General features: G+C 40.3%; 1 protein-coding gene across 1 annotated transcript in view; it reads left to right on the top strand.

Annotated features, from left to right (window-relative positions):
* LOC124614644 (notchless protein homolog 1) overlaps positions 1-15,694 on the top strand; it is a 94,244-nt gene that overhangs the window by 57,461 nt on the left and 21,089 nt on the right. Inside the window, exon 9 of the mRNA XM_047142960.1 lies at positions 2,115-2,218. Coding sequence (XP_046998916.1) covers positions 2,115-2,218 — 104 coding nt within the window. The remainder of the gene's footprint in view (positions 1-2,114; positions 2,219-15,694) is intronic.

Raw genomic sequence — 15,694 nt, 5'->3', positions numbered from 1 at the left:
CCCACTCCTCTCTCAGGGTGGTTTTTAGTTCTTGCGTGGTTCAGGGAGAGAGTTTTCATTGGGAAACATTTCTGCCTAGAGCACCCCAACACCCCAACCATTCTGTATAGGGTTTAGGTCCAGTGAGCATTCAGGCCATTCCATATGTTCAGTATCTTCACTTTCCAGTGACCTCGGCAGCGCAGCGGTCCTGTGTGGGTGGGCATTGTCATCCATAAACAGAAATTTGGGACCTGTCACACACCTAAACAGACAAACGTGATCCAGAATAATTTTTTCTGTAGTGCGACTGTGCTGTCACAGTACCTCCCACAAAGATATGCAGTGGTGTTTGGCCATTGGGCATGATGCCTGCCCACACCATAATGCCTAGGCCATTCTGATGATCCTCGTGAAAATTCTGTGGTGTGCAAAGTGTTCTCCTCTCTCTCTCTCTCTCTCTCTCTCTCTCTCTCTCTCTCTCTCTCTCTCTCTCTCTCTCTCTCTCCATATTAACTGGTGGCCAGAATCACTTGCTACAGTGAAGCAGGATTGATCATAGATCATCACTCTGGACCACTGTTGGTGACCACAACCAAAATGCTCCCTAGCCGTGCGGGATTGGTCGAGTGGTCTGAGGTGCTGCAGTCATGGACTGTGCGGCTGGTCCCAGCGGAGGTTCATGTCCTGCCTTGGGCATGGGTGTGTGTGTTTGTCCTTGGGATAATTTAGGTTAAGTAGTGTGTAAGCTTAGGGACTGATGACCTTAGTAGTTAAGTCCCATAAGATTTCACACACAGTTGAACATTTTTTTTTGAAAATGCTCCCTACATCAATGATCTTTCTTGATGATGGCGTGGTTGTAGTGGGATGCATGATGCATGTAACAGACTTCCAACATACAGACCAGCTTGATTTAATCACCATGAAATGGTTCTGGCAGACATGCATGTACTGGTAGTGGTTATAAGGTTTGCAATGATCTGCCTACGAATGAGATGTCTGTGACCACCAGCATGCTTTTGCATAGCATTTACACCTTTAGCAGCATTTTTTAATCATGAGATGACACTTTTGGACATAACTGTTATTGTGGACACATTAGTGATGGCTTTGAGCCATACAACTGCTTGTCCACAATCATAACCACGCAAGTGATGTCTTGCAGACATGTTTCCATGTCATTCGGAGTGTTGTGCTGATCAGTTTTACAATATTTGGCAAACATTGTACTACATGAACTGTCCAATGCATATAGAGCGTTTGTGCACAGGCATCAAAGCAGTTAACACATCTCACCCTCTACATTTCGTTTTACTATAATTGGTCGATTGTTCTGTAGCAGTTGTTGATTGTTCTGTAGCAAGTGACAGTTGATTGATCCTTACCAAGTGTCAAGCAGTGTAGTTTTTGACAACCAGGCACAGTACAAATTAGAAAAAAACATTACATAGTTTGTGTGCTGGTAGTCTACATTAGATGCTACATTTAAAGTAAATATTGGACTGTAGGGCTATTTTGTGAACTGTGTCATCATGGTTGACCAGTAGCTGAATGTCAAAAATGTGCACAAACAGTAAGAGCATGTAACTTTGGGAAAGTGTTGTTTGTCTTTACTGTGATATCATAACTGTGCACCTTGATTACTGGCCGTAGTGTGGAGCAGTCTTGAAATCACAAGGCTGTGTGTGTTCTTTTGACATCACTGTGTGCAATATACACAGGGAAAAGATTAGTGTGTGGGAAACTGGTTGGACTCTGGAAAGGCAGGATCTTCATGACATCAAATTTCTGTGTCAAAAGAGGAAAAATTTAGTATCATTGTGCAGGTGAAATCTCTACTCACAGAAGTTGGAGATATTGTCAGATTTTAAAAGTGAACACTTGCCTCAGTAGTGATCATTTCTGTATTGATGGTCCATGTAGAAACTTAAGTTTTATTGACTGGCACATTTTCAGAAGTTTTCACTGACCTTAGATTACATTCCTGTTAGTTAACTGGTGTACTTCAAAATCTCAGGAAACAGAATTGTTTATTCATAAATCATGTATGTCAAAGTACTCTTGATACTTAATAATCCCACTACCCAGCAAACCATACAATCTATTGCATTCAAGCATGATTTTTGTAACAGATACTTGACATCTCTGAGAGGACATGTGCAGGCAGTTTATCAGGTGGCGTGGGCAGCAGATTCGAGGCTGTTGGTCAGTGGAAGTGCTGACTCTACTCTGAAAGGTTTGTGGCTTTTTAATAACTTTTTGATTGTTGTCTGACTATACTGCTTAATGCTATTTATGCGGATGCCGTCTAATTTTGATCAGTTAGAAAGAAAGCATCTACTTTTAAAAAAAGGCTCCTACCTCCTCATTTATACCAAATAGCTGCTGTTTGTGTGATATTAAAATAATATTCAAAGTCTTAGTGCAATTTGCAGACTAATGTTCTTCTAATAATTATTTGAGATTATACTTGGGCATAGTAACTTTATGTAGTGAACACAGTTATAATGAAGGGCTTAAAATTATTGAGAAGCTGCCACTAATGTGTAAAAATATTGATATAAAAAATTCAAATCACCAAGACACAAAAACTACTCTGAATAATGTTTGGAGAATTTTATGAAAGGGTAAAACTGTCATTTACTGTTTTCAACAAGGATCAGAAACTGAGATACTGCACGAAATGTATTTACGGATTAGACTGATAATCTGTGAAAAGTAAAGGCAGCAGTAAGGGCAACATTGTATTCATGTAGCATGTTGGCATCCCATCAGATACATTTTCGGAGAATGTCGAGGAGAGTATTTCACTTGGAAGGAATGACTGTTTCAAGAGTGAAGAAGTATAGCAGTTTGTTGGTGTATTTGTCATGTGCTTCAAACATGCATTAGGAAATTGTGGGAGCCACTAGCTTCATTATCAGTGACTTCATTTTTTTTTTAAAGCAAAGCCTGCGTTCTATGTTGATTGTAGCTGGTAAGCCAAGTTGACCAGTACTACATGGCAACTGTTCTGCAGTAACAGGATAATACAGTAGACAACAGAGTTGAGAATCTCTCTCTCTCTCTCTCTCTCTCTCTCTCTCTCTCTCTCTCTCTCTCTCAAAAAAAAAAAAAAAAAATAAATAAATTCACTCTTTTTCTTCATGATGAGAACAGGACTGTCTTCTCCCATAACAGGAAAACGGTCAGCAATAGCTGTGTTCTCCATGACAGCGCAGCTCCATTGCATTGTATCAAGCACTCTCATTTAAGGATACGCAACATAACATGTCAATTCACAACACACACTTGTATTATTAATACAACCTATGATATTTGTTTGTTCATTTCCGAAAGGCAGAATTCTGTCATCACTGTAGTGTAAGCAAACATTGGGGAAGGTGGCATGGAATTTAGAAAGGAATCAAATTAATTGTAAGTTTGGAGTTCATTATTTTGTTGCTTGTTTTCCATTTCTCTCCGTGCTGCTACTTTTCTGTTGCCTTGTCTCCCACTTGCATAGCTGCTCATTTCTGTGCAGTGTGTTTTTATTTTCACTGTCACAACATTATGAGAAGGAAAGTTGCTACTCTCCATATAGAGGAGATGCTGAGTCGCAGATAGGCTTTCACAATTATAGCTTTTGGCCATTGGCCTTTGCGTGCGCGCCAACACACACACACACACACACACACACACACACACACACACACACAGGGCTGCCGGCTCAGGCAACTGGTTTCAGTTGTGTGTGACACACACACACACACACACACACACACGGCTGCTGTCTCAGGCAATTGGTTTCAGTTTTTTTTGTGTGTGTGTGTGTGTGTGTGTGTGTGTGTGTGTGTGTGTGTGTGTGTGTGTGTGTACAGGCCAATGGCCAAAAGCTGTAATTGTGAAAGTCTCTTTGTTGTGCCTATCTGTGACTCAGCATCTCCACTATATGGTGAGTAGCAACTTCCTTCTCATAATATTGTTACATTCCATCCTGGATTTTCCATTGTTTTATTTTCACTGTCAGTCATCCTGTTTTATTCTGCTTCATCCTTAACCTGAGGTGGTGATCTTTATTATCTCTGAGTAATCTCATTCCGTTCAATTATTCCTTTCCTTTCACAATCTTCTTTTTCACAGGTGAAGCAACCTCTTGTTCCAAAATATAGAATTTTTATTTATTTGGCGTTTAGAACTTCTTTGACTGTATTTTACAGTATTTTCATTTTGGTGGTGATAAATATATGATTACCCTCATAAAAACACACAAATATGTTCTGTGTGTGTGTGTATATTTTTTCTGATAGAGGGCTGTTTCTCAGAAAATTAGAGAAACAAAATACTTCCGCCTGTTTCATTCATTCATTCATAATTAATCATGTTCTGTAGTCTCCATCAAAAAGGAAAACCTTCATGGATGTGGAATGGGTCAAGCTATACTCACTGTACTGCGTAATGCTATTTGTGTTCAATCCAATTCTAATAAAATAGAAAGAAAGCAGCTACTTTAAAAAAAAGGCTCCTACCTCCTCATTTGTGCCAAATAGCTGCTTTTTGTCTGCTATTGGTAGCCTAATATTTACTTGATTAAACTGGTGTTTTTTTTTTTTTAAAGATGATCTGTAAATACCTCCTCCTGGGATTTGAGTTATCTACCCTGCCATTGTAAACATCTGTAATCACTCTCCCCTGCCAGAGGAAGGAACTATAGTTCCCATAGCTAAGGTAGTGTTAAACTTTACTTTTGTGTGTTTTTATCAGCAGTACTAAGTATTTTGCTTCCTGAAACACAGGTACTGATCAGCAATTCTGTCTTATAATTTATTAAGCGTTTTACAGCTGGTGAGGACAGTAAACAGGGATGTGTCAGTACTAGGGCATAAAGTCTTTGCAGATTTCTTTCTGTGTACTCAGTTGGATAGGAACTCTGCCTTGCAGATAGGCACTTGCACCATTATCATTGATCCAATGTGCAACTGGTGCTTCAGTGACCACAAGGACCAGTAATAGGTAGATCACAGAAAGAGGCCTGAGCTCACAGTGCCTCTTGCACCATCTATCATTGACCTCTGTACACGAACAAGTCTGTGTGCAGTGTTGTCCGGCACATTTTGTTTGGAATCTCATTGAATTGAGTAGAATTATCTTCAGTGATGAGTTCCGCTTCAAATTGAAGCCCGGTGACCATCAGAGACCTGTCTGGAGATGCCCCAGAAAGCTGTTGGATGTCAAGCTGACTGTTGCCTGCCATACAGTCTGACAGCCAGGGGCAACATTTCGAGAATCCTTTCATTTATAGCAGGACCCCTTTGGTTGTTATCAACGACACTCTTACAATACAGCAGTACATCAATGACATATTCTACACCCTGTTTTGCTGCCCTTGCTGGCAAGCCACGCTGGGCTTACATTTCAGCAAGATAATGCCCGCCCGCACATTGCATGGGCTTCTACTGCCAAACCCTACCTTGGCAAGGTCACTGGTCCTCTCTCCAAAGAGAATGTTTGGAGCATTATGGGCAGGGCCCTCCAACCAGCTCAGGATTCTGACGATCTGACACATCAATTGGACAGAATTTAGCATGGTGTTCCCCAGGACGACGTCCAACAACCCTATCAGTGTCAAGCTGAATAACTGTTTGCATAAGGGTTAGAGGGGAACCAACTCGTTATTGACTTGGTCAATTTCTGAAGCTCTGTCTCTTGAATAAATCATCCAATTTTTCTGAAATTGTAATCATTAGTTTGTGTGCATGTACACATAAATGAAATCTACTGATTTCTATCGGATTCAGATAATTCCTCCATAATTTGTCATTTCTTTTTATCTTAGAGTGTGAATGGCGGCATTTAGGGGGGTGGGCAAAATAATATAATGAAAGTGATTAATAATTGTTGCTTGAATGGGAAGGTACACATATAGTGGGTGAACTTTAACTGGTACTAATATCAACAGACCTTCAACATAATACATATCAATATTTGTCACTTAAATTTGCATACTTCTTCACGGTAATTCGATTGCGCATAGCCTTGCTTATGACAATGCTGATATATGATTGACCCTCTGCTGCTCATGCAAATTTCTCTTGTCTGCTTCGATCCTCTTTATGCAGGATTCTCGGTGCAGGCGAAATAATGAACGCAATTGTAATACACATTTTTAAACAATACTGGCACAGCGGAACTAGGCATACGTCTGACCGCTACCACTTGTAGAAACAAAAAGGTCAATATACAGAAATTAATCAGTTGAAGAGCACCTCTCTTCGTCTTCTTCTTCTTTTCACAACAGTTTCGCTGGTACAAAATAACTTGTTACTTTACTGTTGTTTATATTTGGCTTACATGTATAAAAAGAAAAGAACAAAGAAAAAAAATGATCCATTACAAGTGTATAAGTGTTTGTGAGATTAGACTTAAATTGTTTGCTGTGAACCATCCATAAGCCTGTTTTAGCTATCATTTGAGCTGCGTTTACTAAGGTTGAGAGAGTGTGTCGTCAGCAAGCATAAGTTTTTGAACTCTTCTTTAAAATCACAGGGTGATCATTTCTGCAGGTTAAGAATAAATGTGGTCCCAATAGCAATTCTTGTGGAACCTCACATGTTGTATCCTTCCATTCTGAGGTTATTTTCATAGTTGTGAGACAGACTTTCAAACTGCAGTGAACAGATATTTGAAAGTTGTGCAGCATTAGTTGAATTTAGGAAAACTAAACTTCTAATTGTTGTTGTTTATAGGTCCCCTAACTCAGACTTCAGGGCATTTTTGCTCAAGCTAAAGAGGGTTCTTGATTCACTTTGTAGAAAGTACCAGAAAGTAGTTACATGTGGTGACTTCAATATAAATTTTCTATATGATTGTGCAAGAAAAAGGATGTTAGTAGATCTCCTAAATTCATATGATCTGATGCAAACTGTGTTTTTTCCAACTAGGGTGCAGGGGAACAGTAGCACAGTCATAAACAATATTTTTATTCATTCCTCATTACTAGTTGGGCATTCTGTTAGTAAAAGTGTGAATGGCCTTTCAGACCATGATGCACAAATTTTAACTCAAAGTAAAGACTTTTGTACTCAAACCTATGTCATATTTAATTACAAAATAAGTAGGATAGTTAATCCAACAGCAATAGAGAGTTTTTTAAAACTTGTTAAGGAACAAGAGTGGCAGGATGTTTATAGTGCCAATAATAAAGATGGCTCAAAATGGCTCTGAGCACTGTGGGACTTAACTGCTGAGGTCATCAGTCCCCTAGAACTTAGAACTACTTAAACCTAACTAACCTAAGGACATCACACACATCCATGCCCGAGGCAGGATTCAAACCTGCTTTCCATAATACATTTCTCATGCTCTTTGAGAGTTGCCTTCCATTAGAACATTCGAAACGGGGTACTAGCAGTAATGGACAGCCCGGGTGACTGACTAGTGGAATAAGGATATCATATAGAACAAAGTGGGAATTATATCAAAATGTTAGAAGTAGTCACAATCAAGCTACAGTAGCCCATTACAAACAGTATTGTAAGGTACTTAAAAATGTTATTAGGAAGGCAAAGAGTATGTTGTATGCAAATAGAATAGTTAATTCACAGGATAAAATTAAAACCATATGGTCAGTTGTGAAGGAAGTGTCTCATTAGAAGCACAAGGTCGATGATATAAAGTCGGTTCGCAGTAAAAATATTTCTGTTACTGATAAATCAGATTTTTGTACATATTTAACAATCATTTTCTGAGCATTGCTGGTGAATTAAATAAAAATTTAGTTTCTACAGGAAATCATATATGCCTTTCCAAGATTGATGTCTGAAATACTCCTCTGTGATACAGACAAGAGGGAGATTGAGTCAATAATTACATCACTGAAAACTAAGGACTCTCCTGGTTATGATGGAGTGCCCAGCAGAATATTAAAGTACTGTGCTGCTCATGTTAGCCCTGTATTTAGCCATATTTGTAATTTTTCCTTTAGGAATGGTCAGTTTCCTGAGCGATTAAAGTACTCAGTAGTAAAGCTGCTTTATAAAAAGGGAGAAAGGGATAATGTCGATAATTTTAGACCTATTTCTTTGCCATCAGTGCTTGCAAAAGTTATTGAAAAGGCTGTGTATGAAAGGATAATTGATCATTTTATATCATATGATTTGCTATCAAATGTACAGTTCGGCTTTAGAAGTCATTTAACAACTGAAAATGCTATATTCTCTTTTCTCTGTGAGGTACTGGATGGATTAAACAAAAAGTTTTGAACACTTGGCATATTTTTTGATTTAACTAAGGCATTTGATTGTGTTGATCACAAAATATTGCTCCAGAAGTTGGACCATTACGGAATACGGGGAGTAGCTCACAATTGGTTCACCTCTTACTTTAGCAACAGGCAGACAAAGGTCATTATTCACAATGTTGATAACGGCTGTGATTTGGGATCTGAGTGGGGTACTGTCAAGTGGGGGGTGCCCCAGGGATCAGTGTTGGGGCTGCTCCTGTTCCTTATTTATATAAATGATATGCCCTCTGGTATTACAGGTAACTCTAAAATATTTCTGTTTGCTGATGACACTAGCTTGGTAGTAAAGGATGTTGTGTGTAACATTGACTCTGTTTCAAATAGTGCAGGACATGACCTCAGTTCATGGCTTGTAGAAAATTAACTAAGGTTAAATCACAGTAAGACACAGTTTTTACAGTTTCCACACACAATACAAAAAAACCTGAAGTTTTAATTTCATAGAACGGGCATATGATTAGTAAAACTGAACAGTTCAAATTTCTAGGTGTTCAGATAGATAGTAAGCTGTCGTGGAAAGCCCACATTCAGGATCTTGTTCAAAGACTTAATACTGCCATTTTTACTATTCGAACGGTATCAAAAGTGAGTGATACTTCAACACAAAAATTAGTCTACTTTGCTTATTTTCATTCACTTATGTCATGTGGTATTATATTTTGGGGTAACTCTTCCCATTCTACAAGGATATTTTTGGCTCAGAAACAGGCGGTTCGGGCAATAAGTGGTGTGAGTTCACGAACCTCTTATCGATCTCTGTTCACGAGTCTGGGTTTTTTTGACATTGGCCTCTCAATATGTATATTCCTTATTGTCGTTTCTTGTTACCAGTGTTAGTTTATGCCCAAGAATAAGCAGCTTTCACTCGGTTAATACTCAGCAGAAATCAAACCTGCATTTGGATCAGACTTCCTTGACTCTTGTACAAAAAGGTGTGCAGTATACTGCTGCATCCATTTTCAATAAGCTGCCACTCAAATTCAAAAATCTTAGCAGTAATCCATGCACTTTCAAATCAAAACTGAAGAGTCACTCCTTCTATTCTTTCGAGGAGTTCCTTGAAAAATTAAGCTGATTCTTATTGTATTGCTGATTGCCTTTACTTAAACTTATGGACTGATTTTTATCAGGTTCATGAACATTTATTTTTATCTGTTATTATTTTTATGTTGTAATTTCATGTACTGATAAATTCCATGACCTTGGAGATTTGCTCTTCAATTTAGTCCTACAGAACTTGATGTGTAAATAAATAAATAAAGTACTATAGTGGAGGTAAGACACTGTCCATACAAGAGGTATGCCATTAACCCCGTAACACTTTAGATTGACAAGTATAATTCTGTAATTCACACACAGACTTTGGCAGTGTTTAAAAAATATATACAAACAGGACCATTTTCCTAGTTTAGCTCTGCCAAGATATGGTTTGTAAGGTCTTGTGTGGCTTTCTCTCTGGAGGATCTCTTATGAGAACTAAACAGAGAGACAGTTAACAAGCTCTGCTCAAGTAAATGAGTTGGTACTCTGCTGTAGGGCACTTTTGAAAAGACTGGTAGCAGTGAAATAGGTCAGCAGGTGATTTGTTTATTTCCAGTTTTATAGATGGATGTTATTTAAATCTTTTAAATATAAAATAAGTGCTGAATTATAGCCATTCACCTCAAACAGAGTATGATTGAAATTTACTGTACCTCAAAATATTAAAATTCATTGTAGCTCAAAGTACTTATGAAATTTTCCAAATTGATACTGTTTTCTCACATGCTCAATTAAAAATTGTGCAAAAAATGAAAGTTGTACTTTAATAATGAAGCTGCCTTTTTAAGTTATAAATTTGAAAAATAATAAAAAATCTTTACAAATGACCTTCAGGACGATGTGTTCATGTTAAAGCATACATTTTCTTTAAATTTCATTTTTGTTATTACTGTTTGCAGCAGCTCAAGAATATATGCAAAAAGTAAAATACCACATCTGGAAAAATAGTTCATGACTCAAGTCATACTAGAATTTACTTTCATATAGATCTGCATTGAATAGCATAGAGACAAGGAGATGGACTCTTTTATTCTGTTCAGTGTTGCCCTAGACAAGGTAATGGAACAAATAGAGAGAGAGAACTCAAGAAATGTGTGTTTTGGGAGCCAATCCTACTGGGCTTTCCCAGAAACAACCTCTACATACCATAAGCTGCATTTGTGGATGACACGGCAGCACTTACAGAGGACGAAGAGAATGGCATCAAACAACTCAAGATACTTAAAGAACATTCAGAAAAAGTAGGGTTACAAATCTCATTTGAGAAAGCTGAATTCTTATGTTCAAAGACAGAGTTGCAAGCTTGAAAGCAAAATATGGTAAAAACAACAGGGTCCTGTACTTTAAATACCTTGGAGGATTAATCAGACCAACAGACCTGTGATAAATCTCACAGTAAAATCAGTTACAATAAGATAAAGTGTTAAAGTTCATTCAAAACCTCTATAACAAAAAATCCATGTCAAGACAGAGCAAATTTGGCACTACATCACAATCATGAAACCAAGTGATCAACGCAGGGGAAACAGTCGCATAGCAGAAAACACTAACTTGAAGAAATCAAAAAAGAAGAAAAATGATTAGGAAAAAGACATACCCAAGATGGTTCAGACTACACTCAGTCAAAACAGAAAAGTTTTCAAAAATCAAAATTAACGTTAAGAAAAGGCAAATGAAAGTCTTTGGTCAACTCAACAGACTACCAGAAAAACAATTGACAAAAAAGGTAATAGACTATGTAATATCAGTCAAGAACTCGACACCTTGGCTGAATGAAATTCAAAAGGGCCTCAAAAACGTAAACATAAGAGCAACTGACATTTTAGAGACACACAACTTCAGACACAAAGTAGGAAAATGGGAAGTTACATCAGCGCAAACAAAGTGGTCAGAAGAACATAAACAAGCCGCCTCCTGGGAAAGAATGAAATCCTATTGGAACATAAGAATAACCTTAAGAAAATCTGATTGAGTTATCTGCTTAAGATCTTCCATTTATTGGAAGAATTTGCTAATAATAATAATAATAATAATAATAATATCTGGAGTCATACTAATGGTAATATAAGTCTGCATGGACACTGTAGACTGAAAATTGCCCTTACTACTTCTAAAATGGATCAGCAATACTGGCCAATGATCATTTGCATCTGTTCAGCACCCATCTTATAAACAGGAATGAAGTGCACTTTTTTTCTAATTGCTTGGTACCCTTCATTGCACCAGTGACCTGTGATAAATTGCTGCTGGAAAGGGAGAATATTTTTCACATAATTTAGCACACTGGGCTCTCATTCGGGAGGACGAAGGTTCAAACCTGTGTCCGGCCATCCTGCTTTAGGTTTTCCATGATTTCCCTAAATACTTTCAAGCAACTGCCGTGGTGGTTCCTTTGAAAGGGCATGGCTGACTTCCTTCCCCATCTGTCCCTAATCCAATAGGCCAATCATCTCACTGTTTGGTCTCCTTTCCAAATCAACCAACCAACCTTTCGCATAATTTCTGTAGAATTTCACACTTACCTCATCCTGTTCAGATTCCTTTATTTTCTGTTCCAAGACCACTTATATGAAAATCATTAAATGTTTTACAATTGCAAATATGGATAACCATAAGCTGTGAAATGGAAGCAACTACAATGAAAATTTGTGTCAGACCAGTACTCAAATCCAGATTTCTCGCTTATCGTGAGTGTTGCCATACCATTTGGCTATCTGTGTGTGCCTCACGGCCAGACCTAAAGTTTGATATGTCATCAACCATGTGTCTACAGCTCGTACTGGTACATCCATTATGTATATCCCTATACAGGTGATACATTTTACTTGAAATTCACTTGCCTCATGTCTGGATAAATACGATATTGTAGTGCCTGTGTTATTCTGAATTACAATGCAAAGTTGTGCATGCATGTCCAAATGAACTTTGCATCATAAGTCAAAATAATACAGGCGCTGCAATATCGTATATGAAAATTAGTCATTTTGGCTTTCAAGTGATGATGAAAAGGTGGAACTGTATATCTTTTGCAGAGAGGCCCATTCAGATAACCGAATTCAGTAATTCAGCCTTCTCTCTGTGATTGCCCATAACACTTCTCTCATTGCTCTCCTTATGCATATTTTTGCTTTGTTTGGCTTTTGTTTGTCACAAGGCTTGCACTTCACTTAAATCTATGATGAATATATCACCCCCCCCCTCCCCCTACGATTTCATACTAACTTTATAACATTATATATAAAAACAAAGATGAGGTGACTTACCGAACAAAAGCGCTGGCAGGTCGATAGACACACAAACAAACACAAACATACACACAAAATTCAAGCTTTCGCAACAAACTGTTGCCTCATCAGGAAAGAGGGAAGGAGAGGGGAAGACGAAAGGAAGTGGGTTTTAAAGGAGAGGGTAAGGAGTCATTCCAATCCCGGGAGCAGAAAGACTTACCTTAGGGGGAAAAAAGGACAGGTATACACTCGCACACACGCACATATCCATCCACACATACAGACACAAGCAGACATATTTAAAGACAAAGAGTTTGGGCAGAGATGTCAGTCGAGGCAGAAGTGTAGAGGCAAAGAAGTTGTTGAAAGACAGGTGAGGTATGAGTGGCGGCAACTTGAAATTAGCGGAGATTGAGGCCTGGCGGATGACGAGAAGAGAGGATATACTGAAGGGCAAGTTCCCATCTCCGGAGTTCGGATAGGTTGGTGTTGGTGGGAAGTATCCAGATAACCCGGACGGTGTAACACTGTGCCAAGATGTGCTGGCTGTGCACCAAGGCATGTTTAGCCACAGGGTGATCCTCATTACCAACAAACACTGTCTGCCTGTGTCCATTCATGCGAATGGACAGTTTGTTGCTGGTCATTCTCACATAGAATGCGTCACAGTGTAGGCAGGTCAGTTGGTAAATCACGTGGGTGCTTTCACATGTGGCTCTGCCTTTGATCGTGTACACCTTCCGGGTTACAGGACTGGAGTAGGTGGTGGTGGGAGGGTGCATGGGACAGGTTTTGCATCGGGGGCGGTTACAAGGATAGGAGCCAGAGGGTAGGGAAGGTGGTTTGGGGATTTCATAGGGATGAACTAACAGGTTACGAAGGTTAGGTGGACGGCGGAAAGACACTCTTGGCGGAGTGGGGAGGATTTCATGAAGGATGGATCTCATTTCAGGGCAGGATTTGAGGAAGTCTTATCCCTGCTGGAGAGCCACATTCAGAGTCTGGTCCAGTCCCGGAAAGTATCCTGTCACATGTGGGGCACTTTTGTGGTTCTTCTGTGGGGGATTCTGGGTTTGAGGGGACGAGGAAGTGGCTCTGGTTATTTGCTTCTGTACCAGGTCGGGAGGGTAGTTGCGGGATGCGAAAGCTGTTTTCAGGTTGTTGGTGTAATGATTCAGGGATTCCGGACTGGAGCAGATTCGTTTGCCACGAAGACCTAGGCTGTAGGGAAGGGACCGTTTGATGTGGAATGGGTGGCAGCTGTCATAATGGAGGTACTGTTGCTTGTTGGTGGGTTTGATGTGGACGGACGTGTGAAGTAGGCCATTGGACAGGTGGAGGTCAACGTTAAGGAAAGTGGCATGGGATTTGGAGTAGGACCAGGTGAAACTGATGGAACCAAAGGAGTTGAGGTTGGAGAGGAAATTCTGGAGTTCTTCTTCACTGTGAGTCCAGATCATGAAGATGTCATCAATAAATCTGTACCAAACTTTGGGTTGGCAGACTTGGGTAACCAAGAAGGCTTCCTCTAAGTGACCCATGAATAGGTTGGCGTACGAGGGGGCCATCCTGGTACCCATGGCTGTTCCCTTTAATTGTTGGTATGTCTGGCCTTCAAAAATGAAGAAGTTGTGGGTCAGGATGAAGCTGGCTAAGGTGATGAGGAAAGAGGTTTTAGGTAGGGTGGCAGGTGATCGGCGTGAAAGGAAATGCTCCATCGCAGTGAGGCCCTGGACGTGCGGAATATTTGTGTATAAGGACGTGGCATCAATGGTTACAAGGATGGTTTCCGGGGGTAACAGATTGGGTAAGGATTCCAGGCGTTCAAGGAAGTGGTTGGTGTCCTTGATGAAGGATGGGAGACTGCATGTAATGGGTTGAAGGTGTTGATCTACGTAGGCAGAGATACGTTCTGTGGGGGCTTGGTAACCAGCTACAATGGGGCGGCCGGGATGATTGGGTTTGTGGATTTTAGGAAGAAGGTAGAAGGTAGGGGTGCGGGGTGTCGGTGGGGTCAGGAGGTTGATGGAGTCAGGTGAAAGGTTATGCAGGGGGCCTAAGGTTCTGAGGATTCCTTGAAGCTCCGCCTGGACATCGGGAATGGGGTTACCTTGGCAAACTTTGTATGTGGTGTTGTCTGAAAGCTGACGCAGTCCCTCAGCCACATACTCCCGACGATCAAGTACCACGGTCGTGGAACCCTTGTCCGCCGGAAGAATGACGATGGATCGGTCAGCCTTCAGATCACGGATAGCCTGGGCTTCAGCAGTGGTGATGTTGGGTGTAGGATTAAGTTTTTTAAGAAGGATTGAGATGCAAGGCTGGAAGTCAGAAATTCCTGGAAGGTTTGGAGAGGGTGATTTTGAGGAAGAGGAGGTGGGTCCCGCTGTGACGGAGGACGGAACTGTTCCAGGCAGGGTTCAATTTGGATGGTGTCTTGAGGAGTCGGATCATTAGGAGTAGGATTAGGATCATTTTTCTTCGTGGCAAAGTGATACTTCCAGCAGAGAGTACGAGTGTAGGACAGTAAATCTTTGACGAGGGCTGTTTGGTTGAATCTGGGAGTGGGGCTGAAGGTGAGGCCTTTGGATAGGACAGAGGTTTCGGATTGGGAGAGAGGTTTGGAGGAAAGGTTAACTACTGAATTAGGGTGTTGTGGTTCCAGATTGTGTTGATCGGAATTTTGAGGTTTTGGAGGGAGTGGAGCTGGAAGTGGGAGATTGAGTAGATGGGAGAGACTGGGTTTGTGTGCAATGAGAGGAGGTTGAGGTTTGCTGGAAAGGTTGTGAAGGGTGAGTGAGTTGCCTTTCCGGAGGTGGGAAACCAGGAGATTGGATAGTTTTTTGAGGTGGAGGGTGGCATGCTGTTCTAATTTACGGTTGGCCTGTAGGAGGATGCTCTGAACAGCCGGTGTGGATGTGGGAGAGGAAAGATTAAGGACTTTTATTAAGGATAGGAGTTGACGGGTGTGTTCATTGGCTGAGTTGATGTGTAGGTGAAGGATTAGGTGGGTGAGGGCAATGGATTGTTCAGTTTGGAACTGGTATAGGGACTGATGGAAGGAAGGGTTGCAGCCAGAGATGGGAACTTTAAGTGTGAGGCCTTTGGGGGTGATGCCAAATGTCAGACAAGCCTGAGAAAATAGAATATGGGAGTGTAATCT

This window comes from Schistocerca americana, chromosome 1, assembly GCF_021461395.2.
Source record: "Schistocerca americana isolate TAMUIC-IGC-003095 chromosome 1, iqSchAmer2.1, whole genome shotgun sequence".
Lineage (NCBI taxonomy): Eukaryota > Metazoa > Arthropoda > Insecta > Orthoptera > Acrididae > Schistocerca > Schistocerca americana.
This window is presented reverse-complemented; position numbering and strand designations above follow the sequence as displayed.